Source organism: Monopterus albus, unplaced genomic scaffold (assembly GCF_001952655.1).
Source record: "Monopterus albus unplaced genomic scaffold, M_albus_1.0 scaffold11.1, whole genome shotgun sequence".
In the NCBI taxonomy this organism is placed as follows: domain Eukaryota; kingdom Metazoa; phylum Chordata; class Actinopteri; order Synbranchiformes; family Synbranchidae; genus Monopterus; species Monopterus albus.
In genome coordinates this window covers 2670528-2698036 of record NW_018127891.1, presented here as the reverse complement: position 1 = coordinate 2698036, position 27509 = coordinate 2670528, and the positions used below count along the sequence as shown (strand labels likewise).

The window sequence follows — 27509 nt, the reverse complement described above, 5'->3', positions numbered from 1 at the left end:
GACAGTTCCTGTCATATACTTTCTTAAATATATTTAAAAATTGCTCATATGCTTTATCTAAGTCTTCCTCTCTGTAAACTGATTCCCAGTTTTGTCCCATAAAATCCTCTTTTAGCCTCCTTACAGCTTGTTCATTAATCACCCTCCTATAGAAAAGATTTGTTTTTGGCCTTTCTTTTCTATACTGGCCATCATAAACCAAAAATACAGGTAAATGATCACTAATATCATTTATAAGTAATCCACTTGACATTTTGCTGTCAATATCATTAGTAAATATATTATCTATTAGTGTTGCATGCTGGGTTGTTAATCTACTTGGTTTTGTAATTATATAACATTAGGAAAAGTGTGCATGGTTGTACTTCTACATATGCCATGGTTTGTATCCTATGATGGCTCAAATGCAGCATTTTGGTTCAGTTTCTATGACTGTGAAGGATTAAGATACTTGGGAAAAAAAAATTGAACAAACCTATAACTTGTCTTTTTTTTGCAGCTACAGCTAGGAGTTGAATTTGAAGCCAGCACAAGAATGCAGGACACCACAACGTCCTTTGCTTACCAGTTGGACCTTCCCAAAGCTAATTTGCTTTTTAAAGGTAAATGGGTTATGAATAAAATCTTGGCCACATACACTCACTGGCCACTTTATTAGGTACAACTGTATGCAATTCAATGCAACACTTCCAGTGTAACACCTGTGTTTATGTTGCACAAAATGTTGAAGTTGTCAAATGTATAAATTAAATGTTTATCATTAAGTTCAATAGTTAATGGTGCTGTTGTACCGGACTACACTATATTCAGAGGTGTTCCTCATATTCAGACCTTCTCCAACTGGAATATAAGGAACACCTCTGAATATAATGTAGTCCGGTACCATTAACTGACCTCAATAAAACATTTAATTTATACATTTTACAATTTCACCAAAAGTTGAAACATTTTGAGCTTCATAAAACACATTATAGCAAAAGTGTTGCATTGCATACAGTTGTACAGGTGTACCTAATAAAGTGGCCAGTAAGACTAAGTTGAATGACTGCTAATTTGAACACTAAATACAGATTTCGTCCTTTAAAAGAATTGACACTTTCAACCTTCCTCTTCAGGCACAGTTGACAGTAACTGGGTGGTTGGAGCAACCCTTGAAAAGAAACTGGTGCCTCTGCCTCTCACACTGGCGTTAGGGGCTTTCCTCAACCACCGCAAGAACAAGTTCCAGTGTGGCTTCAGTGTCACCATTGGCTAGAGGTGTGGGGTTTACTAGGAGCCAGCTCACAGGCCACAGCTTGGACCGGCACAGAGACACACAGGAACCTGCACTCAGTTTTAGAAATTGGATTCAGAGACTCTCTAACAACTGTGATATCTGGGGCAGACAGAGACAGACAACTACCAAGGAGCAAGGACTCGCCAAGCCCTGTCTACATACTGTAGCACAACTGTCTTTCCTATATGGTGTATTGGATGTACCCAGAGGCTAGAGAGATGTGTATCAGAGGGCATCAGGTGATGCATGAGAACATGTGAAAATCTAAGTGGTTAGACATAATATATGGTGATCTTGTATGATTGAAATAAATGTCAGTACTTTTTGTAAAATGCAGCTGATTGCTTATAGAGCAACTGAGCGCAAAGTGTGGGTACGTACAACTTCACTGTCCCTGTGAGACTTAAGAGATTTCTTTCCACTTTGTACACAAAACACACCTTCCTGTGTAATCATTCCAAGTTTAAAGCTGCTTTCATCAGCAAACAATGACTAAATATGCAACAGCAATAAACCCACAGAGGCCAAGCTACAACAGTAGCACCAGCCACTTGGCGTGACCACTCTAGTGGGAGCACCCATAGCTATGGCTGGCAGTTATTAGCTGTGGGTTAGGTACTTAAATGCCACATCGTGGGATGTGCAGTGTGGCGTATGCATATTACAAACCACGTTAGGTTTTGCAGCAGGTCAGCACTGAACCAGCTCCATGAAGCTCGCTTAAACATTTATTTTGTAAACTTGTATATTTTACATAGGTTTGACACATCTGTTCATTTTCATTTACTGTACTTTAAGCCAGAGGGTACATACTGCTACAGTTTGTGTTCACATCCTGAGTGCCATATGATCATCGTTTATCACTGCTGCCACTGTGCATGGTTAATGGGTCCAAGAAGCTGATAGTTAAGATATATGATTTGGTGATCATGTGTGAGTTAAGTAATGGAACGTTTTGCTGTGGCCGCGACCATAGCCATTGATGTGGCCACAGTGATCACTAAATCATGTTAACTATAACTTGACAGACCCATTAACCATGTACAACGGCAGCAGCAATAAACAACAATGATCATGTGACGCTCACAATGTGAACAAACTATATGAGATATGAGACAAAGAACAGTAAATGAAAATGAGCGGATAACTGTATTAATGCGTTGAACCTTCATAAAATATACTAGCAGCTTACTACAGAATCAAACTATAAAATAAATGAACAGTGGGGCTACTTTTATCTAGCTGGTTCAATGCCAACCTGTTGAAAAACCTGACACCAAGTTTCTAATTTCAAATGCCAAATTGCACAATCCACCATCTGCCTGCCCACTCAGTGTTGGCACCAAGTGGCTGTGGTTGTTGTTGGAGCTCGGCTCTAATGGGGAAAAACACTGACAAACCCACCAAAGTCAGCACCTAGCTGGAGAACAAGGTGAAGCATTTAGTTGCTAATCAGATTTCTTTCAGTTAGTGGACATCAAAACCACAGCTAAAAAGTACAATTAATAAATACTAGACAAATACGACCCTTAATTGTTGCAGAAGTTTCTCTATATTTGCTGGATGTATAATAAGCAAATGCTCCACACAAGCTTGCCACATGTAGGTGATATGTCATTTACCGCTTGTTTCTGCCCCCAAGTGGCAACAAATGGAAAGACAGCCAAAGGCTGAAGCAACACTTCTGACAATACAGCTGTCACTATTTGGACAGAGCAGTTACAGTCAGTAAGCAAGAAGACTCCTCTGCAGTCTTTAATTTTATACATATATTATCACATATACTTGGGACAGGTTAAGCTGCTATGGCTGGCCCCCCTGGCTTGTTGGGCAATTTCTTTAGAGTCAGGCCAACTCAAACATTCAGCCACCATCATTGTACATTTCCACTATTCTCATCAATAGTTGCAACTTACCAACATCACACTGCGCCAAAATAAATCAAATGTTTGAGTGGGAGAGAGCAGGTAAGTCTACAGACCCATCAGGTGGGCACCCTCTGAGGAATGCTTCTTTTTCCCAACAACCTTCCATGACACATGAACATCCATTATCACCAGCTACAAGCATGCTAACGACCACAACCATCCACCTCACTATCAAGATAAACAACATGTTGCTTATGACAAGCCCTTTTAACATTAAGTAGGTGGACAGGATTTACATTTAAGATATCTGTAGTGTATTTATGACCGGTCAAAACCACAGTTTCAGATATCTGCAATTAAGTTTGTACTAGACAAAATTGGAATTAAAGATTTAAAAAAAAAGTCATAACTCCAGTTTCAAGATTTAACCTACATATTTTAAATCAATATGTGGCGGTCAATGTTGACATTGTGGCAGCCCACCACAAAAACTGATGTTCAGGAAACACTGGATTATGTACAATCAAATTTCAACTAGTCATATCTTGATTTGAGCTGTCCAAAAAGATTCGGATCTTTCAAATGTGCTGAATTAAAGATACTGTATCTGCAATTGGAATTATGACTGGTCAAAATTGCATTAAAGATGTATTTAATTTGAATTCTGACTGGTCAGAAAATAATTCCAGATATCTGGAATTTACATTTCAGGTAGGCAAAATTTAATTGTAGATCTCTTAGCGTTCCCATTCAAACCAATGAGCAGTTCTTACTAGTCAAAATGTAAATATCTTTAATTCCCAGGCCAGCCGAGAGACATAGTCCCTCCAGCATGTCCTGGGTCTTCCCCGGGGCCTCCTCCCGGTGGGACATGCCCGGAACACCTCCCTAGGAAGGCGCCCAGGAGGCATCCGAAACAGATGCCTTATTTTTATGGATGCGAAAACTCAAGAAAGATGCGAAATAATAAAAGACCCGCATGTCTGAAACACAATAGCCACCAGACCACTTGACTTCAAATACACTGATCTCTAATTAAATAAAATGTACTTTATTTTGCAATATGAAGTCAAATACATACACCAGGCGTTCATTCCACTGCGTTGTATTTCAGCTCTACTATAGCAGAATTAAAGAGACTTTTTATTAAACTGTAGCTGGTCACAAACATCCAAGATCAGGTGGTTGAGACTCACCTACTTAGCTGAAAGCGTATTTGGATAAAGCCAGTGTAATTTTATTTCTTTTCTTAACCATATAAAAAGCCCAGTTTTGGTTAGTTTTTTCAGAGTGCAGAAAAAAAAACAATCATTTCACAGAAAGTACAACAATAAGGAAACCAGCCACTCAGGTTGTAATAACAGATAACACTGAATGAGGCCTGCACTTTCACTAAATAGGCTAACTTGTTTTTGTTTTTGATTTTGTTTTTCTCCAAGACCTGTGTGCAAGGAAAAGACCACACATGTTTTAATGTTAAAGCTGTTTATTATTGTAATATCATTATTATTATTATTGATACTACTACTACTATTATTCCTGCTACTAATAATAATAATGACTGAATGCACTTTCTTAATTAGAAGACAGAGGACCCTAAATGATATTTCTGCATCATGGGCCAATGTAAAATGTTCCATGATATTGCAAGTATACCATAGTTCAACCTTTTACGGACATTTGCTAATTAGCACTACAGATTTCACTTGATGATAGTGCTTAGAAGAAAAGTCAGATGATGACCACAGATATTACAATTCATTCTCTGGGCAACATGAATATCATGATGGTACTGACAACTAGGGTAAGAAACACTCATGAAATCGCTAAGGAAATTATGGAAAGAGCAATAGCCTATTATTTAGAATTAGAAGGACATTTTATGCACACTTAGGCTAGCAAACATTACACAGCCAAATCGCATTAGATATGAAAGATGTCTTTATTAGCAGGTGGTTTAGTCGAGCACTAAAGGTGCCCCTATTGTTTGTTTTACTGACTCCTTTTAAGAGTTGGAATCACATAAAGCAGTAAACTGAATTGCAGAAAGCATAAAGAGGAAAGATGGGATCATGCTGACAGATGGAAGACTCTCCAATTCTTGATGCTTCCTAACAAATACATAATAAGGTAAGATGGCAAAGTATATTCAGAACAATTCTACAATATGAGCAAAGTAGTACTTACCATTTTGAGACTGGTCCTCCAAGGAATAAAGCTCTATGATTTATGATTTAGTATTCAATCTAAAAAAAAAATCACAAACTTAGTGATTGCACAGTCAGAAACTGAAGATATTTGGAAAAATCCGTGATTTTACCAGCTTATTGCATGAAGTTTACTGGATTTACCTTTTGTCACATGGGCCTTTGTCATAGCTACTTGGGTAGGTATTTGTAAATTTGCTTAATGGATGTTTTGGGCAAGGCAGAGAGCTGTTATGCTGCAGACTGGAAATATCTGGAGACAGTGTGTATGATTATAAAGTGGGGGGGGGGTCTAACAAAGTACAGAAAAACAGATCTCATCCATGAAAATATGTCATAACTGTTTATTCAATGCAAAATGTAACATTTGTGATCATTGAATTTTTATGAGACATGATAGCTCACCTGTCAGTGAAATGAGGAAGACAGCAGTGTCCCCTCTAAGGAAGTCTTGACTGCTAATTTCTTCCAGGGAGAAAAAGAAGTTCAGCCCGTTGTCTGGGTTTGCATAATAAGTTTCTCCATTCATAGTAAATAGTGTTCCCACTTTGTGAGGGTTGTCAAATATAGCTTCAGAAAAACAGAAAGCACATGTCTTTACAAATATATTTAAGCAGTGACAGTATTACAAAACAGCTGAATTCATCAGCCACAGCAAACCACTGACATGTCTCTGCTGTAGACTCACCCGATGATGGATCAGTAGTTAGAGTGATCTGTTTGGACATCTGTTGCTGAACCTGAGGGTGCTTGTCCAGCATGATGAGGGTCACCTGCCTCCATGGGCAAGGCCATTCCAGTGTCGAATCATTGTCACCTGACACTAAATGAAAATAAACTCCAAAAAAGGTTTTGCGCAGAACAATTATCACCTGGTAAGCATAACCTTCTGTAGAATACATCCGAGGGCTAAATAGATAACTGTTGTTGTCAGAGGTTGTCAAAAGCGTCTTAAAGTCCGGAATTTGCCATACATTATGTGGACACTCAGACTCAGACAGGTTGATGTCATCAATGGAAAAGCCTCCTGAAGAGACTTCATTTCCGTTCCGGACCTCAAACACAATCTGGAAAGGCTTGGAGACATTCAGGGGAACTTTGTAAAACTGCCAAGCAAAGGTTGGTCGACCTGGAGGAAACAAATGCTTTGTGATTCTTGTTTTGTAAAATTTTCTGAGTTTTTATTTTATTGTTATTATTTGCCATACTATCTGCAAGTCTCTATGAACAATAAAGTGGACCTGTAGGTCAGTCTACCACTTTCATTCAGACTCAAATACTGTATATTAGCAGCTGTTGAAACAACTGATTTGCATAATGGTACATTTTAGCTTTTTAGCTAAATGTCTCGGCAGCAGTTGCCATGAGCGTGGTTCGTGGTTCCACTAATCCCACCATATGTTTTTGTTTAGAATGAAATTTATCAGCCACTACTAGACTGCCAGAACATTTGCTTCAGACAGCCATGTCCTCCATGAACATGTAATCTAGCACAATCATTTGTCCAGTACTTTGATTTGTGGCCTACAAAACTAACAACACTCCCATCAGCAGCTGTACAATTTTTAGCATGTTTAAATGCAATACTAAGATGGTTAAGCATGGGTCTAGACTTAATCTTTCTATATTTTTTGTAGCATTTCATGTCCTCGTCTGTGTCCTCACCAGTGATCTGCTCCATGAGGCGGAGATTTCCTGTAGAGTCGGTCTCATCCTGGAACTCTCTGATCCAGATATTGAGCTGGTCTGATTGACTCCCACTATGGTAATAGTAGAACTGGAGACATTGGACATGACACTCCCTAGTGGGTCTCATTCTCTTGGTCTCCAGCCAGGCTGAGTCTCCTTCTTGGCCTGAAGCTGTGCTAGCATGCATGAAGTACCCTGGAAAATGATTACATTTTTCATTTATTATTACTCTAGCAAGTATTATCAGCTTATTAGGATGGATCTACAGAAGGTTAGCTAGAATACTGTGCATAATCAGGCTTACCCCCCTTTTTGTTCAGATTGGTGTAGTCAGTAAAAGGACCTGAAGCAGCAACACTCATTCTCTTCCAACCTTTGGTCAAACCTTGTTCACAATAATTCATTCCACAGATATTGGCACTGGAGAAGCTGCAATACTCCATAAAAGAAACGGTTGTGCCTGTGGTCACAAAGCAAAAACATACATCGTAATATTGCACAATTCATGTGAGTCTGCTTAAGTCATTTATAATAGTACATCAGTTTCGGCCTTGCAGCCTTACTTACTGCAGTTATAAAGGCGATTCAGCTTATACACATCTATGGGGCTCATTTCCAGTCGCTGGCCAATTTTGTTCTGGTACTGGGGTAACTTAGTGGCAATTGTGCTTTCTGAGTTTTTAGAGAAGAAATCTTTGCCATAGTGCATGACTGATAAGTAGTCATATGGAGCATTCAGTGATGTACTTGAATTCAGGGTTAATTTCTTGAAGTTTCTCTCAAATCCTGTATGGACACAGAATCACACTTTAGACTTGCAACAGTTCATGCCCTGTAGCAGTACATTGTTTCATGTTTTGTCATTGGATTTTATGCATCTAAGACAGTCAAAACCCATTATTTTTTGCTTTATAATTTTCAAAATTATGAGGATTTATCAGTATTTTTGAGTGAAAAATCTTATTTTAGAAAAATCTGTAATACAGGATTCTCTATGGAAATTATATTGTAGTGTCAACTACAACAGTGGTGGCCTAAAGGTTAGAGAAACAAGGTTGTGATCACTTCAGTTCATCAGCACCATTGTAGTGACCAAGGCTCTTAATGCCAGCTGCTCAGTGGCCATGGCTGTACTGGGCAGCTTCCAGGTGTGAATGAATGGTGTTCCTGTAAACAACAGGCTCTCAGTAAAACTACCATGAAATAATGGCTAAAGAAAAAAGACTGTAGTTTCATTGTTAGCTTTTTAGTTACTTTGAGAGATGGATATCTAATCAGTATTTTATTCCTGTTTTTTTTTTTTTTTTTTTTTTTTTAGGCACATCTCAGTTTACTTTTCAGTTTTTGCTGCAGCTGGATCTTGTATTCTATGAGCTCAACAGTGTCTTCAGTCAGTAGAGAGTCAATTTTTAATCTGTGGCAACATAAAATTTGGGTAAAAATCTGCTTAAAGTTCTCCTTATAAGATGTTTTTTGCAAAAGCTAGCACAAAAAAGCAACAAACTAAAAATTACCCTTAGGAATAATTAACATACAAATATAGTCTTGTAGGGTATATTTGCATTTAAATATTGTTATGCAAACAATATTAAAGAAACTTTTTAAAAGACAGGGATGTTTTTTTTTTACCATCTCTGATGTTCTTCCAGATGATGGTTATGTAATCATCTCGGTCATATCGTGATTGCTCATGATAGAAACCCAAAGCATGGAGAAACTCATGCTCCACTGTACCAAGATAACCGCATTCCTTACCGATGGAAATAACTTGGCCACCTTTAATAACCCTTGCAACATAAGAGGAACACCTGCAGAAAAACAAAGAGTAGCATACACTAAACATGATAAGAGAATTAGGGGTAGGCGACCAGGTTGCCAAAACTGAAAATTAGTCGGTTATGTTTGGGGAATAAAACCACAAGTACCCTGTATTCCCTCTGACTGAAAGGTAGTACTCCTCAGACGTTCTGGGCTTGAAATCAATACATGACTTCAAACGAAAGTGTTCGAAGGCCTGCAGAATGACGCCTTTCGCATTCATATCTGTGCTCATAGACAACAGCCAAAGCCATAGTTAGAATTTTCCACTGTAATTTGTCTTTTGATTTGCTCATGTCTCAGCAGTGTAGAAAAAAAAAATTCAACTGACCACCACTCACCAAGACTGTCTTCTAATACAAAAGGAACAGGGTTGTCCCACAAATATTTTGTATTCAAAATTGCATTCCTGGTGACTCTTTTCTTTCTCTTTACTTCCTTGGGTGGAATGAAGAATAAAAAAAGGTAACTAAATATACTATACAGCATATCAAGAAAACAGCAAGATAAATGATGCAAATTGCTTACTTTAGTAATGTCACCCTCAAATAGGTGCAGACCTGGAAGTGAAACATAGAGAGAACTGCTGCTGTTACTGGAAGCAGCTACCAAAGAACATAACAAGGCACCGTGTGATATTGTTACTAAAAGCGAATAGTTGTGAATTAATTGTGGGTTTTCTTTGTCATTGTATCTGCTGCAAAATAGTATCTGTTTGCTTTGTATCTGTAGGCAGGGAACTATTATTTAATGTAGATACTCAGCTTCATTAACTGCATCTGAAAATCTGGTCTCCATCTTACCTTTGTTTATTTCACTTGTGTCCAAGTCCTCTTCATCAGCAATCTCTTAAAAACAAATAACACTGTGATATTTACACGGAAATGCAGTCATGCATTCACAGAATTCTGCTAGTCTTCCGAAAACTATTTAATAAATGTTTCATGTCATATGTTATGAAAATATTTGATAATTTCATTAAACAAAAAGCCTCACCTACGAACACTGACTCGTGGGGCTAGAAATGAACAGGTGAAAGGTCAAGAGAGTATCAAGGTGGAATAAATTTAAAGATAAATACATGCAATGTTCTGTAAAAAAGACAGAAATATACTTACCACAGTGAGATGAAGTAGGCTCATCATAACAATAATGCATTTATACATGATTGTGAATTAATGTCCTCAAATTGGTAAAAGTGGACAACTAGAATATAACTATTAAAAATAAATTGAATGGTAAAAGCAACACATCTAAAGCCTCACAAATAAAAATCTAACTTTCATTCCTTGGCCTGTTTTTGATCTGATGAAGTCCCTTCCAATTCACAGATCTTCTCAAAGGAGTCTTAAATTATCTTCCTAGTTATTGTTCATTTCCAAACCATAAAATCTACAGCTCTAACATATGTGTCTAAAACCTTCATGCAAGTGAAGGCACAAACTTGTACAGGGCAGAAAACATATCCTTCCACAAACATACAACTCACTAATTAAACATAATGAGCACATTTCCCCTCTAGGCCAGTAAAGAATACAGTGTACCCTGGTCTGACAAAATGAAAAGCATTGCGTGAAGGTGACAAACCAAGATACAACTGTGCAAAACATATCTAGTGAAGAATCGGTGGTGGTGGAAGCATGATTCTTTACCCGTATTTCATTAAAAGCAAATAGTTGTGAATCAAGTCTGGTTTTTCTTTGCCACCCTTTCATTCTAACAGCCTGTTAGAATGAAAGGGTGTGCTGAGTTATACAAGTATGTAAATTTCAGTACACTGATGTAACTGAACAAGTGGTTTTAACCCTGAGTCAAACAAAACAAAGCAAATACCAACTTGTTGGAGTTTTTTGTTAGCTTCAAATGTAAAAACAAAGGAAGAACTTTTTGTATTTCAGTGTTAATGAAATATCACTCTTTCACAACAGCCAAGAAAATAATAAACCGTAGCTGTTTATTCATTTTGCTGTGCTGTTCTTGTTTTTCTTCCCCATTTGCTTAATCCTCTTAGTTCTTGAAGTGTGGTGTCAAAGCAAACTGGTAACCGCCTACAGAAAACACAACTCTTGTTAATATACTGAAAGAGGTTTCACAGTTAAACTTTGTGTTTGCAGATGTGATAAGGTTAATTTACATTAGTGATGCTGTGAAGGCAACTGCCTAAAGGGTGACTTAAAATCACAAGAAAATAATTACAGTATGTATGTACACTGTAAAATGACAAAAAAGGGTGAAAAGAGTACTGAACATTTCTGAACATTGCTCACATAAAGGTACAGCTATCTCCATCAAACATAGCTCTTTTAAAGATTATTTTGAGTATTCTGCATTAGGTAAGTCAAGTTGAAAAGGTTAGTGTGCATCCAGACTGTAGCATAAAATAAATCCCAACTAGTCATCATAAATCCAAGAAAGTACTTTAGATGCAACCGGTGCACATGACAAAGGTTTTTAAAAATATAAGAGGTACAATGCATGTAATATATTGTAGTCACTGCTGACAGATGTCACTCCTACAGTTTAATAATTGATCAAAACAAAAGATGTAACAAAAAAGATCAACAAATTCCCTCATTGGTTTCACTAAATTAACTTGATTTGATTTGATTTATTCTTTCAAGCATGTAAAGACAGTTGATATGTCAACACACATAATTTTACACATATCTAACAAATGCTAATCCAATAACAATTTACTTATACCTAGTACATGCTTGAATGGAGTAGGAAGAAGTCAGACTTATCCAGTCCTACCCCCTGACATCATCTTACCATCACTGGTTTGCAAGCAGTATCTCTACATAGATAATTCTCTTCTATACCACACAAGTAATATACTAAAGAATTTGGACATAAGTATGAATAATTCACAGAAAAATTAACAAAATCGTTGAATTGAATTCAGCTAAAACTTCCCTTCAGAAACAATGGAATGTGTTGTTCCAAACCCTCGAGGATATTTGCAGACCTCAGGGGTGTTGTTAAAAGACCTGGTTAATCTGGCTTTTGTGAGAGTAACGTCATACTGAGACTATCTTACAGTCATGTTCCACTCATCTGACCAGCAGAGTGAAAAGCCCCTTAGAGTAAAAGTATTGTTACTGACAGCACAGAGAAAAAATGGGTTTCAATTGTTATTACTGACAAAATCGTTAACTTGCTTCCAAAAAGTAAGTTTAATAGAAAATTGGGGGAAAAAGGGATCTTACTCTGCATTGTAACATTATGATGCAACATGTTTGACAGTTTTTTTTAAGTGCATATGCCTTGGACTAGTTCTGTGAAGTAAATTCAAATATTTCAATCTGCAATGATAATCTGTCTGTAATTAAACCATCTCACTGAATATTTTCTGGGTTTTCTGCTTTCTGTGGTGCAAACCTAATGTTTTCAGGGTGTCATGAGCAGAATTCCTGCCATCAGGGTCACTGAGGAGGTCAGCATGGGCAACATGGTTTCTGTGGGCAGACTGGGAAAAAAATTAAAATGAATGTGCTAAGTTACAGTAGTATTGATGTAAATCTAAGTCAGTAAACAGTGCTATGTTGAGTTTCCTAATGTGTGTGAGATGCATTTGAAGCTGGCTATTATTCATTAGTAAGTTGTAGAGGTTCAGAAATCAAACAGAGAATGGAGATAAAAGCGATGGTGCCCTGATTGGTTAGTGAACAACAGAGGAAAACTGGCAACATATAAACAAGATTTGTTGTGTCAGGATTATACAGAGTAGATCACAAATATGACTTAGCATTTTGCAAAGATCCCACTATGGACATCTCAGCACCATGATTTGTTTTTTCAAAGCTTTTGGTGCCTTGAGAAAAAGGTTTTTCTACCGTCTAATGATGACTAGCCATGGATAAAATATAACTTGCAGTACATCTATGCTTTTCTGTCGATCAACAGAAGTACTGAAGTGTTTTATCAAGCACAATTAGCAGTGCAGAAGCCATTAAAGGTTGTCGCCTTGGGCACATGGCAATAGCAGTGCACAGTTTGTCACCTCTGTTCTGTCATTTTATAGTACCAATGAATGGATAATAATAATAATAATAATAATAATAATAATAATAATAATAATAATAATATGTAACAGTTTAATTGGTAATGAAAATAATCAGTTTCAGGCCAAGTTATATTCACTGACCTCTTTTGATATCAAGTGCATTTATTTCAAAACCCAGAAACAGCTACATACTGTACTAACATCCTGTATAGCTGCTGCTATGACATGCTGAAAACGTCAACATACGGGATGATGCAGACCAAACATACCTTGTGGCAAACGATGTTGCAAATGAGGCAGGAGCTGTAATGTTTACCAGCCTGTCAGAAGAGGTATGGCCTGTTACTGGTTTTGTAATAAATGTTTTTCCACATTCTTTGGCATACAGTCTCTTCTATGTATATTAGCTTTTCAACACATTCATTTAGTGGTGTATTAGCAAGTCAGCTGAATTTCTTACACTTGGTTTAAGATGGTTGGTTGATTTAAGCAGGTTCCATCATCATCTGCCTGTATCAGAGTCACATGGCTCAAGTTAGACCACGTGTGAAGTTTAGGAAAGTCTGAGTAACTCAGTCGCAGATTTGATACATCTGTAAATCAAAATAGAAAAAAAGTTTCATATTTCTAAAGTGATGAAATCCTAAAGTTCATAAGTTTAATAGGACTGATGTCAGAAAGCTTGTGAAATGAAAAGCAATAATACACGTGCTGTAAGAAGTTTGGCCTTCCACTAAGTGCAGTTATTACTTAACTGGTGATGGTTTAACTTTACTGTGACTCACCCAGACTCCCTGGCAGAACAGGGCTGAATGCTAAACCAGATGGCCCATTAAAAATGTAGAAATCGATGGTATTATATTCACCAACATAACAGAATTTGCAAATTTCAGACTGAGTTAGATGGAAACAACAAAGGTATTTTTCCATTTGACTGCAGTGTAGCCTTAACAACATCAGCATCATATACAGCAGGTTCACTGAACAACTGGATACATAAAATATAGTTTATCTGACTCAAAGTAGCTTAAGACTTTTTAGCTATTGTAACACATACCTTCAAAGCTGAGGAGGAAGAAGACGCTGTTTTCTTTCATAAAGTTTCCAGACCAAAATGTATCAAATGACAGGAACTTTCTGTAGCCGAGGTTTGGACCAGCATAGTATGACTCTCCACTGGCGTCAGTGATGAGATCCCCCACCTTCCTGGGGTTGTCCCAGTAGTGAAATATTTCTCCATTATCTTGATGTAAAAATTAACAAAATACACAATTTTCACAGTAAGTACACACACAGTAAATCTTTCAATATATCATGATTTATTTTTTTTCTGTATTTGTCTGAGGGTGGCATGGTGGAACAGTGGTTAGCACTGTCACCTTGCAGTAATAATATTGTGGGTTTGAGCCTTTCTGTGTGGCATTTGCATGTTCTTAGGTTGATGGGTGACTCTAAATTGCACCTGGGAGTGATTGTGCATGGTTATTTGTCTCTAAGTGTCAGCCCTGTGATAGACCGGTGACCTGTCCAGGGTGTACCCCGCTTCCTGCCCAGTGTCAGCTGGGATTGGCTCCAGCCCTGTGACCCTCTTCAGGATAAGCGGTATAAATAATGGATGGATGTATTTTTCTGATATCAGTGATGCTCGCTCACCTCCAGTGAACATTCTCTCTAAATCAGTTGTGATGCTGATCTCCTTCGACATACGCTGCTGGATGTGATGACTCTGGTCTAGCAGTGTGACAGTCACCTGTCTCCATGCACATGGCCACTGGAGCTGGTCATCATGGTCTGTAGACACCAGCCTGAAGAAAACTCCGAAGTGATTAGGGTAGAGATAGAGCAGGAGCTGGAGCCCGTACCTCTGTCTAGTTAAGAACCGTGGGCTCAGTAAGCTTGTGCCAACACTGCTGTTGGTCAGAAAGTGGTCAAAGTAGGGAATATGCCAAACATGATGCGGACATGCTGTTTCAAATATGTTCATGTCATCGATGGAAAACCCCCCAGAGGGGTTTCCTGCTCCTTTACGAACCTCAAACTCCACCTGGAAGGGCCTGGTGGCATTCAGGGCAATGTGCTTGAGCTGCCAGTGATATGTTGGTGGACCTGACAGATGACAATGAACATACAGTTAGACTACAGTGTAGTCTGGAGTCAGTTCAAGGGCTTCAAAGTAAATTTATCTAATGTAAAAGAAAATACAGTATATCTGATAATTACATTATTGATTACATTAACATCTACTATAGTTGACATTTTGTCTAGTTATTGAGCTGATTAGCCTTTAAAGTATCTATGGCTATGTTCACATTACACACTAAAATGGCTCAAATCAGATTTTTTTAAGCCTTTCAAGTGATTCAGATCTGAATTTTTCATAGATTATTTTATATCAGATCTGGGCACCTTGCCTAAGTGACCCTATATTTGAATCATATGCAATCAATGACCGTGTGATTGCTGTCATATCAGAATTCATGTAGGTTTTTTCTGCATGTGCATGTTGTCATATTGTTGTAAAGGAGAGCAACATCAGGGACAGGGGTCAGCGGAGAGATGGCAAAGTTTCAAATTTGGTGGATGTTTATGGAGAAACTGCTGACCAAGCCCAGATGGAAGGAACAGTTTTAGGGAACTGCATGATTTGACTGCCACACAAATGCCACTGGTGTTATTCTTATACACACGCAGGACACATTTCAGTTAAATCTGCTCATGTGTGACAGTTTAGGACCTCAACAGTGTCCATACCGGGTATGTCACAAACGTGAATGTGAGCCAATAATATAAAAAGATAAGAACTAACAAAAATATATCAGAATAAAGGCCTGTAATGTGAAAATAACCCATATTTTTGAAAAATCAAATCCAGTCTGCAAAAGGTTTATTTCTATTTCTGATCAAGCCTTGATTTGCGGGATGTAGACCCCACCTATGATCTGCCCCATTAGATAGGTGGTTTCCTTAGAATCCCCGTCATATTCTCTGATCCAGATGTTGAGTTGGTCTTGGTCACTCCCACTGTGAAAACAGAAAAACTGGAGGCACTGAAGCTGTCTCTTTGGATTCATTTTCCTGCTCTGCATTTTGGTGCCATCCCCCTCTTTTCCAGAAGCTGTGCTGCAGTGCATGAAGAAGCCCCCACCTACACACAATTAAGCACTAAAGTGATCCTCATGCCATTGACAGAAATGCAGTGAGCACAATTTTGTGTAAAAATGACCTTAGATATCAAAGTTGATGGGGGACTACAGTTTATAGTACATTTGGTAAAACTGTCAGCTGCAAAATGTAATGGCTTTTTACAGAAAACTCACCATTTTGATTTGTTGTTGTGTCATTTCCATCAGCAGACTCCATCTGGTTTTCTGTAAAAAATAATGAAAATGCAACAGTTTTGCATTTCACTTGCAACAGCTGCTAATTAGCATTCTCAGTGGCTCCACCACAGTGCTGCTGTCCATAGGGACAGGGAAACAGCAGTTAGAACAAGGTATAAATTATATTATAATGGGGGTAATTGATAATAAGGGGATATAATACACAGATGCTGTACCATTACAGAGAAATGATTTGTTGAGAGAACATTGTTTTTAACAAGAAAAACCAGGGACATTTTTTCTTTTAAATCATGCAGGCTCATACCTCCCAGTGGACTCAGGCTGGTGTGGTCCGAGAAGGGCCCAGCTTCAATGCTGGCGACTCTCTCCCAGCTGACATTTCCTGTAGCACAAAGAGTCACATCACACACTCTCTCATCCTCAAAGCTGCATGATGCCAGAAAGGTGACGGCAGATGCTGAGGAAAGCACAAAAACACAAGACGTCATTATATGCACCACAAAATACATTGCATACTTAGGTGTGTCACTGTTTGATCAGATATTTACTTACTGCAGTTATAAAGCTTCTGGAGCTTCAGGACATCATTAGAGCTCATTTCTTGACGTTGGCCAATTACATCTTGATACTGTGGCAGGTTAGTGATGATGGTGGATCCATTGCCATTAGAGAAGGCGTCTTTACCATAGTGCATCACAGATGTGTAGTCATACATTGTCCCAAGCGTGGTAGTGTAGTTTGAACTGTGCTTTAAGAAATTATGTTCCTCTCCTGAACAAAACATGGCGGTAATCTATTTGTTTTTCTTAGCAGAGGCAGACCATTTCAAATCAGAATGAGGTATTCAGTTAAGTTTAAAGCAAACCTTTTTCAATGTTTTCCCAAAGAATGGTCACATAGTCATCTCTGTCATATCTCGACTGTTCATGCCAGAAGCCCAGTGCATGAAGAAACTCATGCTCCACAATGGCGAGGAGATCACACCACTGTCCAATAGAGAGGTTTTGGCTTCCCTGACGTTGATTCCCAACATAAGACCAACATCTGCGGACAAAAACAGGTAAGAAAAACGTTTAATTGAAGGAATACTTTTGGGACTTTTGGAAAATAGCTCAGTTGTAAAATATATTGTGTAAAATACCATATAAATTATTTATGACTACACTAGAACAAACAGTTCTACCCACCCATCGTCCTGGATGACTACAATGTAGTTGGGTTCATCTTCCCGGGGTTTGAAGTCGATGCACGTTTTCAGCCTTATCTGCTCAAAAGCCCGTAGAACAACTCCCCTGGCATTCAGGTCTGTATTTCAAAGTGAGCAAATGACAAACACGATGCTATGAGGAGTCAGCACATCAAACTAGTTAATTAAGTTCAATGTTTAGCTGTCATGTTCAAAACTACAGCAGCATAGGACTGTGACAGCTATGCAGCGCAGACTATTCTGAATTTACTGCAGTCAAATTGTACAAAGTATATACAGTATACTTTATGTGTACCCACAGTGGGTTTTGTTGTTAACATTAGTTAAGGCTATCACTGTTCTGACAGTGTATCTGTGGAAATCTACCCTAGATTACGCTGTTTACTGTATGAGCAGGGCTGAAGGATGTGACCTGTGTCCTGTGTTCTATACTGAATCCTACAAGATTTTATTTATTGTAATTGTCCTTTTAACACGAACCATTCCGGGTATCATTGAAGCTTTATGTATGATATGATGTGTGATCACTAGTCAGCTTGTGTGATCAAATCTGCGCTGCACTGTCAAGTGTTTTTGCTTGTCTGATGCCAACAAATTAATCAAGCTGTTTATTCCATGTTTTCTTCACAGCTGAATGAACACTAGGACCATTTCTCTGTCTTACCAAGGCTCTCATCAAACACGTATGGGACTGGTATCTCCCATCTGTAGTGGTCTTCCAGAACAATGTTCCTGTCACGGTCCTTTGAAATATAAAAGAAGAAGAAGAAGAGCAGTCTCTATGCTAACTTGAGGTATTGTTCAAGTATACTGCTTAAATACTAGTATGACACCAAAGGTGCTCACAGTCACTAGTTTTATGTCTCCCTCATGCAGATTCAGACCTAAAAGAAGAGCATTTTTTTTAAGTATTTATTTATTATTATTTTGTACATATTTTTTTGCTAATTCAATTAACAAAAAATAAGTGGATCATGCATATGGTTCTTTAAACACACCTTTGTTTATCTCAGCAATGTCCAGATCTGTGTCTTCATCCCAAGCGGCTATAGATAACACATGAAAGCATCATGGAAAAAACAAATGAACAAACAAACAGAAAAATAAAACATGTCCAGTATGTTGGCTGTTAGTGATTGCGCTTTTCACAAAATGATTATTTTTCTCATCACAATCAGGGGCAAGAAAAAAACATGGATCATGTTCTCCAGAAAATTACTCGTCAGTTAATTGGTCACCTATATAAATATCAAAATATCAATTTATACATTTAATTACATGTGTCAAATCAAAGGAAATGTTACTAGATTTGTTGTTTAAAATCCATTATCACACATGTTTTCTTAATTACAAAGATGCTCTCTTAGTCTACTTTACATCACCTCCATTAACAGATGACTGTGGCTGTGGACAAATGCAGACAAATGTGATACAAATATTACATCATTTGATCGCAGTGGTAATATTCCAAGCCTCACTGGCAACATGAATAAGAAATGAATGCGATTCAAACAAGGAAACTTACCAAAGCAGATATCTGCTGCACAATCAAACTCAGCAGTACAGCTATAAAACCATACATCGTCTGTTCTGAAATAAGAAAACACATGTTTAAGGCCAGAAAACAGGCAGATTTTTCAAAGCTAGCTAGAAAGTAGGTTTAGTGTTTTTAATTACTATTTTGCACAATAAACATATTACAATATACCCTGAAAGTACACCAGAAAAAGTAAGTGACGCTGTGTACTATTCACAAGCATCACTGCTTGTAAAAACAAAAAAAAAAAAAATCTTGTGTAAAACTGTCAAAAAATATGACAGTTATCAATTTAGAGTACACATGCAATCTGCCCGTGTGCTCCTTGTATGCAGGTTGTCATGACAATTACATTATTAAGTATGTTTTAAAATGTGTTCTAATCAATATATTAACCAACATATGTTATTCAATGGATTTTAAACTTTCAAAACAGACCACAGGGACCTGTGGGACACTGCTTGTGTGAACTGAAGGAGATGTTTAATCTTTGTTTTAGTACTCTGTGTGTTGTTATATGTTCAACCAAATGGCATCCTAGACTTAAAGAAGCCAGCAATAAACTGTTCCTGCCATATACTGTGAAAATAAACAGACAACAAATTGTTTAGTGTCTGAGGAGTTATCAGGGCAAACTCTCTCAAGTTCACTTTTCTTGTTTAAATCTTCTTTACGACTTGATTAACACCTGGGTTGCATCTTTAGAGAGTTTCCTTTCTCCTATATATTGTGATGTTTAGACTAAGCTCATTCGGACAACTCTGTATGCCTATGCTGACTTGTCTCCTTGCTGCAAGTAAACCAAACTCTTATTTTAGAGATTCCAGTGACTTCATTGCTTCTTTGAAAATTCTTTTGACACAGGTACAGACATATAGACAATGACACATGCACACCTACACACCTGTTAAAACTTGCAGAACATCTGTCCTAAAAGTGAAGCACCAGATCGCCAGAGAGCTCCTACACAAAACATTAGTGTTGCTAATTGGGACAATATAAAACCTTGGTTCACCAATGGACGTTGGACTTCCAGCAGAACTGCCATCCTGCAGCTGCCTACAGATTGACAGAAAGGAGTAATCATTTAAAAGATTGGCAGGCTAAGCTTTTAATAAATATGTTGCTGGATAATAGTTAACTTTTGTTTTACTTCTTTGTTGTTTGGGTCTCAGAGATTCCACTGCTTTAATCAGAACCACAAAATCAACCTGTCGTCACTATACATTCTGTCCTACATCAGCTGTTCGCACTTCCTGCCCATGAATGTCTGTGAAGCTTTCCAGTCCTTGCTGTTTTTTACTCTTTCCACCAGCCCTCTGCCTTTCTTGCCAATTTCTCTCACCTGACCTCTAACATTTACCAGATTTTTTTTTTTTTTTTAGTTAAGTGAACAAAGGTACTGGGTTTTCTCTGGGAGAAGGAAAATAGCTTTGTTGTAATGAACTGACGCTGTTATAAAATGTTATAAAAAGCCAAACAGTAGATTTAATGTGACGTTACTCTTTAAACTGATCACCTTCTGCACCTGTAGTCATCAGATGTTTCCAGTGAAGTTCCTTTATCTGAACCTGGTTTGGCTGTGACTCTGTATCTTTGGTCCTCACCCCTCTTGCCCTATACACAAACTGTAATACAAAGAGTTTTTATTTATAAAATATTATTTTTTTTTGGCCTAATATATACCCAATATGTAGAAAAGTGCTGAAGTAGGAAGCCTTGTGTTTTCCATATTTAATAAGGTGACAAAATACAGAAGATAATGTAAAACATTTTCGAAAACTTAATACATTCCTAGGTATTATCAAATAAAGTTTTACAAAGTGCTTCATCTTGTTGCCACAGTTTTAATAAAAATTGTCGCTGTCAGTGTGACAAAATTAAATCTAATGTTTCGCTCTCAAGTCATTTTACCATAGAAGTGTAAAGCAAAAAGTTTGAAAAAGGTTTTCATCATTCTCATTTTTAATAATCCTCTGACTAAGAAACAAATTAATGAAAAATGGCATGGGTTAGAAGAACAATCCGCTTTCAGCCTGTTTTAAACTTATCAACAATATAGTGTCCATACAGCTTATATTTAGCAAAGTGGCCAAATGATTTGAGTGACCTTGACTGGTCGCAGGGTTTATACAAGCAGGTCAACCAAGTCTCTACCTGTAAGATGATTATTCATTGGCTATCATCATGTTACACTGTGACATAATCAAACCTTTAGACTGTTCTTCACAGGTTCTTCACTAGGTGACAATGCGTCCACTTTTATTAGCACAGGGGACACTGACATCCGTTAGGTTTTACAGTGTTTCAGGATGCATTTCATTACATTTACTTAAGAGAAGCTTCTCTCTAAGGCAACTTGCTCCCCCTCCCCCACTTGCACTGCACTGAGAAACCTAGATGACCAGTATAAAACGAGAGACGCCCAAACAAAGCAATTATGGGTTTATGCAATTACATTACACCCTATAATATTATTTGCTTCAGTTGAAAATGATTTATTTATTTTGATGGTGTTTTGAACACCTCAAAATTCAGTTGTAAAGAAAATTCCTATGCTTATTGTTGTAAACATACAACAGAAAGCCTTTTCCATCTTATTTCCTCCCTGCTGCCAGAGTCAGCATCCAGCGTGGAGGGTCAGAGTCCAGTGACGATAGTACATGCACACTCACATGTGCAAATAATACTAATGTAACATGTATTTGTTCCCTGGTTATTTTTTAAATCGAGCAATTGCAAAAATGGTATTCGTCTTGTAAATAATATGTACAGGCATCTCACAAGTAAAATCACTGATCATAAATTTGACCCTTGTGGATTTTATTTGAAGAGAGAACTGTGTTTTGTCAGAGAACAACTTCAACATAACTACATCAGTCATGTATTTGTACTTTTTAACTGTAACTCCTTAGAAATCAGTCTGTCCTTAACTGGAAAAACAAACTTTAAAAAAAAAATCAAATGGACTAGATTTCTAGGTCAAAGACGTTTCACCTCTCATTCAAGAGGCTTCATCAGTTCTGACTGACTGGTGTTGAGCCGGAGATATTTATCCCCATTGGTGTTTCAGTCCTTTGAAGGCCAACAAGGACTGAGAGGTGAAACGTCTTCGACCTAGAAATCTAGTCCATTTGATTTTTTTAAAAGTTTTTTTCCAGCTTACTATGACCTGGATGACTGAGAATCTCCACAGATCTGTCCTTAATGTAACTGCCACATTTTAAAGTGCCACTCTCACTGACTCACAAATTCTCCATGTGACTTTACAAATTCAAATCTGACCACACACTTTCATGCACCAGCCTGATTGTACCTGCAGTGTTCACACTGCATTATCAGTCAAAACAGTCTGCCCCATTCAAACTCTATGACACAGGCCACTGACGAGAGGGAGGGGTTTTCTGACGCACACAGGCTTCTTTGAACAAGATGCATCTTGTTTGACTCACCGTTGTGGCAGAGATTCAGTGTTGTTGTGATGTAGATAAGACTATTGCTGCTGGTCTGATAAGCAGATTAGTATCTGAGGAGATGACAAGATCACGTGGTCACTGCTCATGTTCTCAGGCTGATTGGTTTCACTTTGTTGTCCCCTCCTGGTTTTGGTTATGAAGAGATGTCTGTGGAGATGGAGAAGATAACTGTCAACCTCTAGAAACTAGGGAGCCAAAACTCTGACAGGAGTCAAGACATGTTACAACATGGCAGGTGAAGTCAACATACAACTTACCTCTTGGGAAAAAGCAGCAAGTGTCACTGCGACTTATGACCACAGCAGTCTCTCTGTGAGTTTATATAGCAACCATCCTTTGTATGTGGCTTGTAAATACACAGTTTGATCTAAATAGCTGTTTATTTAGGCTTAATTTTTATAAGAAGATTTTGTGATTTTATTTGTGTTCTTTAATATCACAAAAAACAAAGATGTCTATTTATATTTATCCAGATTCTTCTTTTTAATTAAAAAAAGAATTTGATCATTGCAAGTTTATTATTGTCTTTTGCAAACCTGCCAATGTTTCAGTTGCCTTACATTTAGAAATTTTCCATTAAAGCAAATTTTTCACCTTGAAACAAAGAACCTTAATGTGTAAGTGTTTGGAGATGTGAAGAAATCCTGCACTCACATAGTTGCAGCTGAACTGTTAAGTCCTGAAAACTTAAACATTTCTCACCTACGACTACATCAGCAACAAGCAGAATAAAAGCTGAGACATTAATACATCCCTAGGTATTATTAACTAAAGGTTTTACAAACTGCTTCATCTTGTTGCTGCAGTGTTAACAATTGTCACTGCCAATGTGTGACAAGAGTCAACCATAAAGTGAAAAGTGTTTCCAAATTCAATCTAATGTTTCACTCTCAGTCAACAGCAATGCAGTGAAAGATTAACATTACTTTAAAGTAGTCTGTTTTCTCTATACCCAGATTCAATCAGTTTAAGGCTCAGACATATTTGTCTTTGTTACACAGATCAAATGAATCTTACCACAAAAATGTAAAACAAAAAACATGAAAAAAGGGGTTTTCATTGTTTTCATTTTTGATAATGATTGTACATAACGGAGAGGCCTAAGCAAAAAGTCATGTTTTGATATCAAGGAGCTCTCTCTTGGCAACCACAAAGCCCCCCCCCGAAGCTTCTCCCAACTGATGGAGTGCATGCTAAACACTAAACACGTAAAACATAAAGCTAAACATAACAATAAACCAGCAAGCTAATTAAATAAACTCACCAGCATCCTTTGAACAGAGGAAAACAGGGCAGAAATCAAGTCCACATCTTCAGAACTCCCACAGCCTTGTAAATCCACAGCTGATTAAAGATTAAAAAGTCTTTTTAAAAATACCTTAAGAAGCTCATCATCAGGGTAAACCCACAATGTACACAGAACCCAACACACTGGCACTTGGTGAAAGTTTACATTAATGTATTCCCATGTATTTAATGTACAGTAGTACAGCTTATTTTAGCAAGTTGGCCAAGTGGTTTGAGTGAGCTTGACTAGTCACAGGGTTTATACAGTGCATTTTATTTCAAATAAATTCTAGTGAGGCAACTTGTTGACATGGACATGCAGGACAGCTGAATCTGAGCCTGCTAAATGATTATTCATCGGCCATTCTTACACTGTGGCATAATCAGACCTTTAGGCTGCTCTGTCACGGTTTCCTCACTGCGTGGCAATGTGTCCACTTCTATTAGCACAGGGGACACTGACATCCGTTTGGTTTTACACTGTTGCGGGACATTCATATAACAGACGCTTCTGTACTAAGACGTGCTCTCCAAAATACCTTTATGAAGCTGGTAACACTTCAAAATCTGTTAAGCTAAATATGTGGTTAAATATATATACACACATTTTATTTATTAATAATTTTTAAAACAAATAATCTATGAACTATTTTTGTGAGGTATTTTTCAGCGATGCAGTAAATAACATGGATGTGAATAATACTGTACTGTAAATGTGGTGTTTTGATTAAAATAACCTACTTGTTCAGAATCCTGCCCTTATGTTTTGCCCTTATGTTCTTTTCAGATTTACTATACATTATCTTTATGGCTTTGTAAGTCAACATAATCAAAGAAGTTTTAATCTGAAACAATGTAAAAACCTACTAATAATCAACAAATGTTAACATTTGCCCTTTACCTTTGTTAGATTATATTACATAAGGGTTAAAACTATGTTATTGTAATATTTGGTTTGATTTGATTTGAAAAAAAATAAATAAAAATTTACAAATGATGCAAAATTTTTCACACCTGTTCATTTTTATTGGAATCACACTCATTTCAGGGTTAGGGAAACATGCAGGAAAGTTTGCAAAACAAGCAGTAACTATTTACACAACACAGCCCCCACTGAATACAGCAATTCTATTCATCACATAGGGGGCAGTGTCTTCGTGTGTGTTCGTTGCAAATGTATATGTTGCACTGGGTGCATGTATATCGTGTTTTCCTCTCTGTTCTGGGTCCACACACTCCACATCGCTTCCTGGTTCTGGCTGCATCCTAGAAAAATGAAAAGATAAGAAATTATACTTAGCACTTAGTCTCTCTCTCTCTCCTAAAGCATAAGTGTCACACATACAGTATTATGCCACAGCATTACACACTTACCTCAGGCTGTGGTGATTGTGGACCTCTAGGTCTGGTGGATGGGCTTTTGGTGGATGGGCTTCTGGTGGATGGGCTTTTGGTGGATGGGCTTCTGGTGGATGGGCTTTTGGTGGATGGGCTTCTGGTGGATGGGCTTTTGGTGGATGGGCTTCTGGTGGATGGGCTTTTGGTGGATGGGCTTCTGGTGAATGGGCCAGCATCCTCCTCCTCCTCCTCCTTCTGAATCCTCCTCAAGATGGCTAAAGACGCTGATGTTCTTGGAAGACGCTGTCTTGTCTGCATGTGAGGTGTCACCAGGGCCTTACCCAGTTCCTCCAGGAAAACCCGTCTTTTCTCGAGCTTCTTCTGGTTCCAGAGTGGGTCGAGTGCCGTCCAAACAACAAATGCGTTGTATGCCGAGATGTCTAACATGTCAAAGAAGAGGACCAGTGGCCAGCGTAGTGTCCTTCTTTTACAGCTGTAGGCAGTCACCAGCTTGTCCAGGTTGTCCACCCCACCTTTTGTGGCATTGTAGTGCATTATGATCTCTGGTTTTTGGCCACAGATTTTGCCATCCCTGTGCAGTGTGCTCATCAATACAACATTCTTGTCCTTCTTTGGCACATAGGACACCAGGGACGTGTCAGCCGTGTATAAGAACCTGGATGAATATAGAGGTCTGCCCTTTGTTTCCAACAGTTGCGGTGGGAGCTCTGGCTTGTTCTTGCGGATCGTTCCCACCATGGTCAGCTTCCTCTTCAGGAGCTCCTGTCCCAGCTTGTACGACGTGAAGAAGTTGTCGCAAGTAATGTTGTGTCCCTTGAGATTCTGAGACAGGTCCAGGACAACTCTCATCCCTTGATTACGCTCTGAGACTCCTCCCTCAAGTTTCCCTGTGTATACTTGTAAGTTCCAAGCGTATGAGGTAGCGGCATCGCAGGCAGCCCAGATCTTGATGCCATACTTAGCAGGTTTCGAGGGCATATACTGCCTGAAGGGGCAGTGGCCCCTAAATGGCATCAGCTGTTCATCGATGGTGACGTTAGGCCCAGGGTTGTAAAACAGGGGGAGGCGTTGCACCCACTTGTCCCACACCGTCCTGATGGGTGCAAGCTTGTCTTTCCGCTGTTGAGCTAGTCTCTTGTCTCGGTCATCAAAACGTATAGTCCTTGAAATTACTTGGAATGTGTTCAAGGACATTGTTGCCCGGAATATTTCTCTTCCGGTTTCAGCAGCCCACAGGGACTGCAGTGATTCTCCTTTAGATCTGAAGACTCCAGCAAGGTAAAGCAGACCAAGGTAGGCATATAAAAGGGTCATGTCCATAACCTTCCATTTCTCTTTATGAACACGCCTACCTTCTAAATTTGTGCAGTCCAGGACTATTTGGAGGATGGAATCTGGCATTAGGAGATGAAAAGCAGACCTGATGTCGTGGACATGGGCGACTGATATTCTAGTCGGCCCTGTTCGCATTGTTAGCACTTTGGAATCATGGCGGGGTGGCTCCTTTGATGGGTAAGAAGACCATGTAATGTCACCACTTCTCGACATAAAGATTTCTTCAATTGCTTGCTCCTGATGGGATGTTCCGGGAGCTGGCTCACCCTAGAGTAATGACAACATAATAAGTTATAAATGGGAACCAGTATCTATCTCTCTCAGAGCACATTTTATCAAACAGACTGTATTTTGCATATGAATTACAAACCTTTGACTGCTGTGCCGTTTCTGAGTCGCGCGTCACAGAAGCACTCCTCGCTCGTTTTCTGCGTGGGCTTGGCTCACCCTAGAGTAATGACAACATAATAAGTTATAAATGGGAACCAGTATCTATCTCTCTCAGAGCACATTTTATCAAACAGACTGTATTTTGCATTGGAATCTGTTGGGACCCGGTACTTTTCACCACGCTAACTCTGAGAGACAAAGCCGTCCAAGTAGCTTCAAAACAGTGCTGATTTATTCAGTGAACACAGGTAAAAATTAACATTACATGCTCAGGTATCTTGCACCTCCAACATGCACGCAGGCAGCTGAAAGATGAAAGACCCTGAACCACAACAGGCCTATACATTATATCACTTCGGGCTAACCCCATTCTACAGAGAGAGAGAGACGCCAAACCGTGACGTCTCCCAGGGCCAGCTTTGCAGCTGGCCAGGGCAGTAGTCAAAGCATGAAGAAAATCAATGTGTGATTGTCTGTTGATTATGTGGTGTGTAGCTAAAATCACTGTAACACGACCTCTAGTGACATGTCATGACATTAAACATAATATTATGGCTATGTTTACAGTTATACACGTCGTAATAATAATAATAAACATCCTGTCTTCTAACAGGCATCAACTTTCTATCTAGTTATCCTTGACCATAAGCAACCTGCAGCAACTCATGAGAATGCCTAAGCATTTAACAGCCTGAGCTAGACATCCTGTCTAC

The 27509-nt window shown here is 38.4% G+C and overlaps 4 protein-coding genes across 5 annotated transcripts in view; 1 reads left to right on the top strand and 3 right to left on the bottom strand.

Annotated features, from left to right (window-relative positions):
* tomm40 (translocase of outer mitochondrial membrane 40 homolog (yeast)) overlaps positions 1-1608 on the top strand; it is an 8805-nt gene extending 7197 nt beyond the window's left edge. For both annotated transcript variants that reach the window (XM_020590142.1, XM_020590143.1), the window contains exons 8-9: positions 500-602; positions 1116-1608. In XM_020590142.1, coding sequence (XP_020445798.1) covers positions 500-602; positions 1116-1255 — 243 coding nt within the window. In that variant the 3' untranslated portion in view covers positions 1256-1608. The remainder of the gene's footprint in view (positions 1-499; positions 603-1115) is intronic.
* A 3490-nt stretch (positions 1609-5098) lies between these two features.
* LOC109954645 (meprin A subunit beta-like) lies at positions 5099-9081 on the bottom strand. Its single transcript, XM_020590127.1, has 10 exons — positions 8966-9081; positions 8670-8848; positions 7608-7826; positions 7345-7500; positions 7017-7235; positions 6040-6480; positions 5757-5921; positions 5496-5604; positions 5332-5390; positions 5099-5255 (listed from the first exon to the last, which is right to left on the bottom strand). Exons 1-9 carry the CDS (start codon positions 9079-9081, stop codon positions 5372-5374), a joined length of 1623 nt encoding a protein of 540 aa, XP_020445783.1. The 3' UTR covers positions 5099-5255; positions 5332-5371.
* A 1748-nt stretch (positions 9082-10829) lies between these two features.
* Positions 10830-20308, bottom strand: LOC109954644 (meprin A subunit beta-like). Its single transcript, XM_020590126.1, has 17 exons — positions 20295-20308; positions 18938-19002; positions 18410-18458; positions 18265-18301; positions 18077-18155; positions 17393-17510; positions 17071-17249; positions 16758-16976; positions 16510-16662; positions 16182-16232; positions 15797-16009; positions 14518-14970; positions 13922-14107; positions 13325-13457; positions 13134-13184; positions 12240-12327; positions 10830-10906 (listed from the first exon to the last, which is right to left on the bottom strand). The coding sequence occupies exons 1-16, from the start codon at positions 20306-20308 to the stop codon at positions 12249-12251; spliced, it is 2079 nt and encodes a 692-aa protein (XP_020445782.1). The 3' UTR covers positions 10830-10906; positions 12240-12248.
* Positions 20309-25194: 4886 nt separating this feature from the next.
* LOC109954643 (piggyBac transposable element-derived protein 4-like) lies at positions 25195-26968 on the bottom strand (the record flags this gene model as incomplete). Its single annotated transcript, XM_020590125.1, has 2 exons — positions 26777-26968; positions 25195-26673 (listed from the first exon to the last, which is right to left on the bottom strand). A coding segment is annotated over exon 2 (1425 nt), but the record flags the coding sequence as incomplete, so codon positions are not given.
* Positions 26969-27509: the final 541 nt, after the last annotated feature.

Coding starts and splice junctions, on each gene's coding strand:
- LOC109954644 (XM_020590126.1), bottom strand. Junction 17,250..17,392: donor GTAGTCATCCAGGACGATGG/GTGGGTAGAACT, acceptor TTTTGTCCGCAG/ATGTTGGTCTTATGTTGGGA. Junction 16,977..17,070: donor TTGGGAAAACATTGAAAAAG/GTTTGCTTTAAA, acceptor TGTTTTGTTCAG/GAGAGGAACATAATTTCTTA.
- LOC109954645 (XM_020590127.1), bottom strand. CDS start 9,081: ATGAATGCGAAAGGCGTCATTCTGCAGGCCTTCGAACACTTTCGTTTG. Junction 7,827..8,669: donor CTGGAAGAACATCAGAGATG/GTAAAAAAAAAA, acceptor GTGTCCATACAG/GATTTGAGAGAAACTTCAAG. Junction 5,922..6,039: donor AACTACTGATCCATCATCGG/GTGAGTCTACAG, acceptor GTTTTTCTGAAG/CTATATTTGACAACCCTCAC.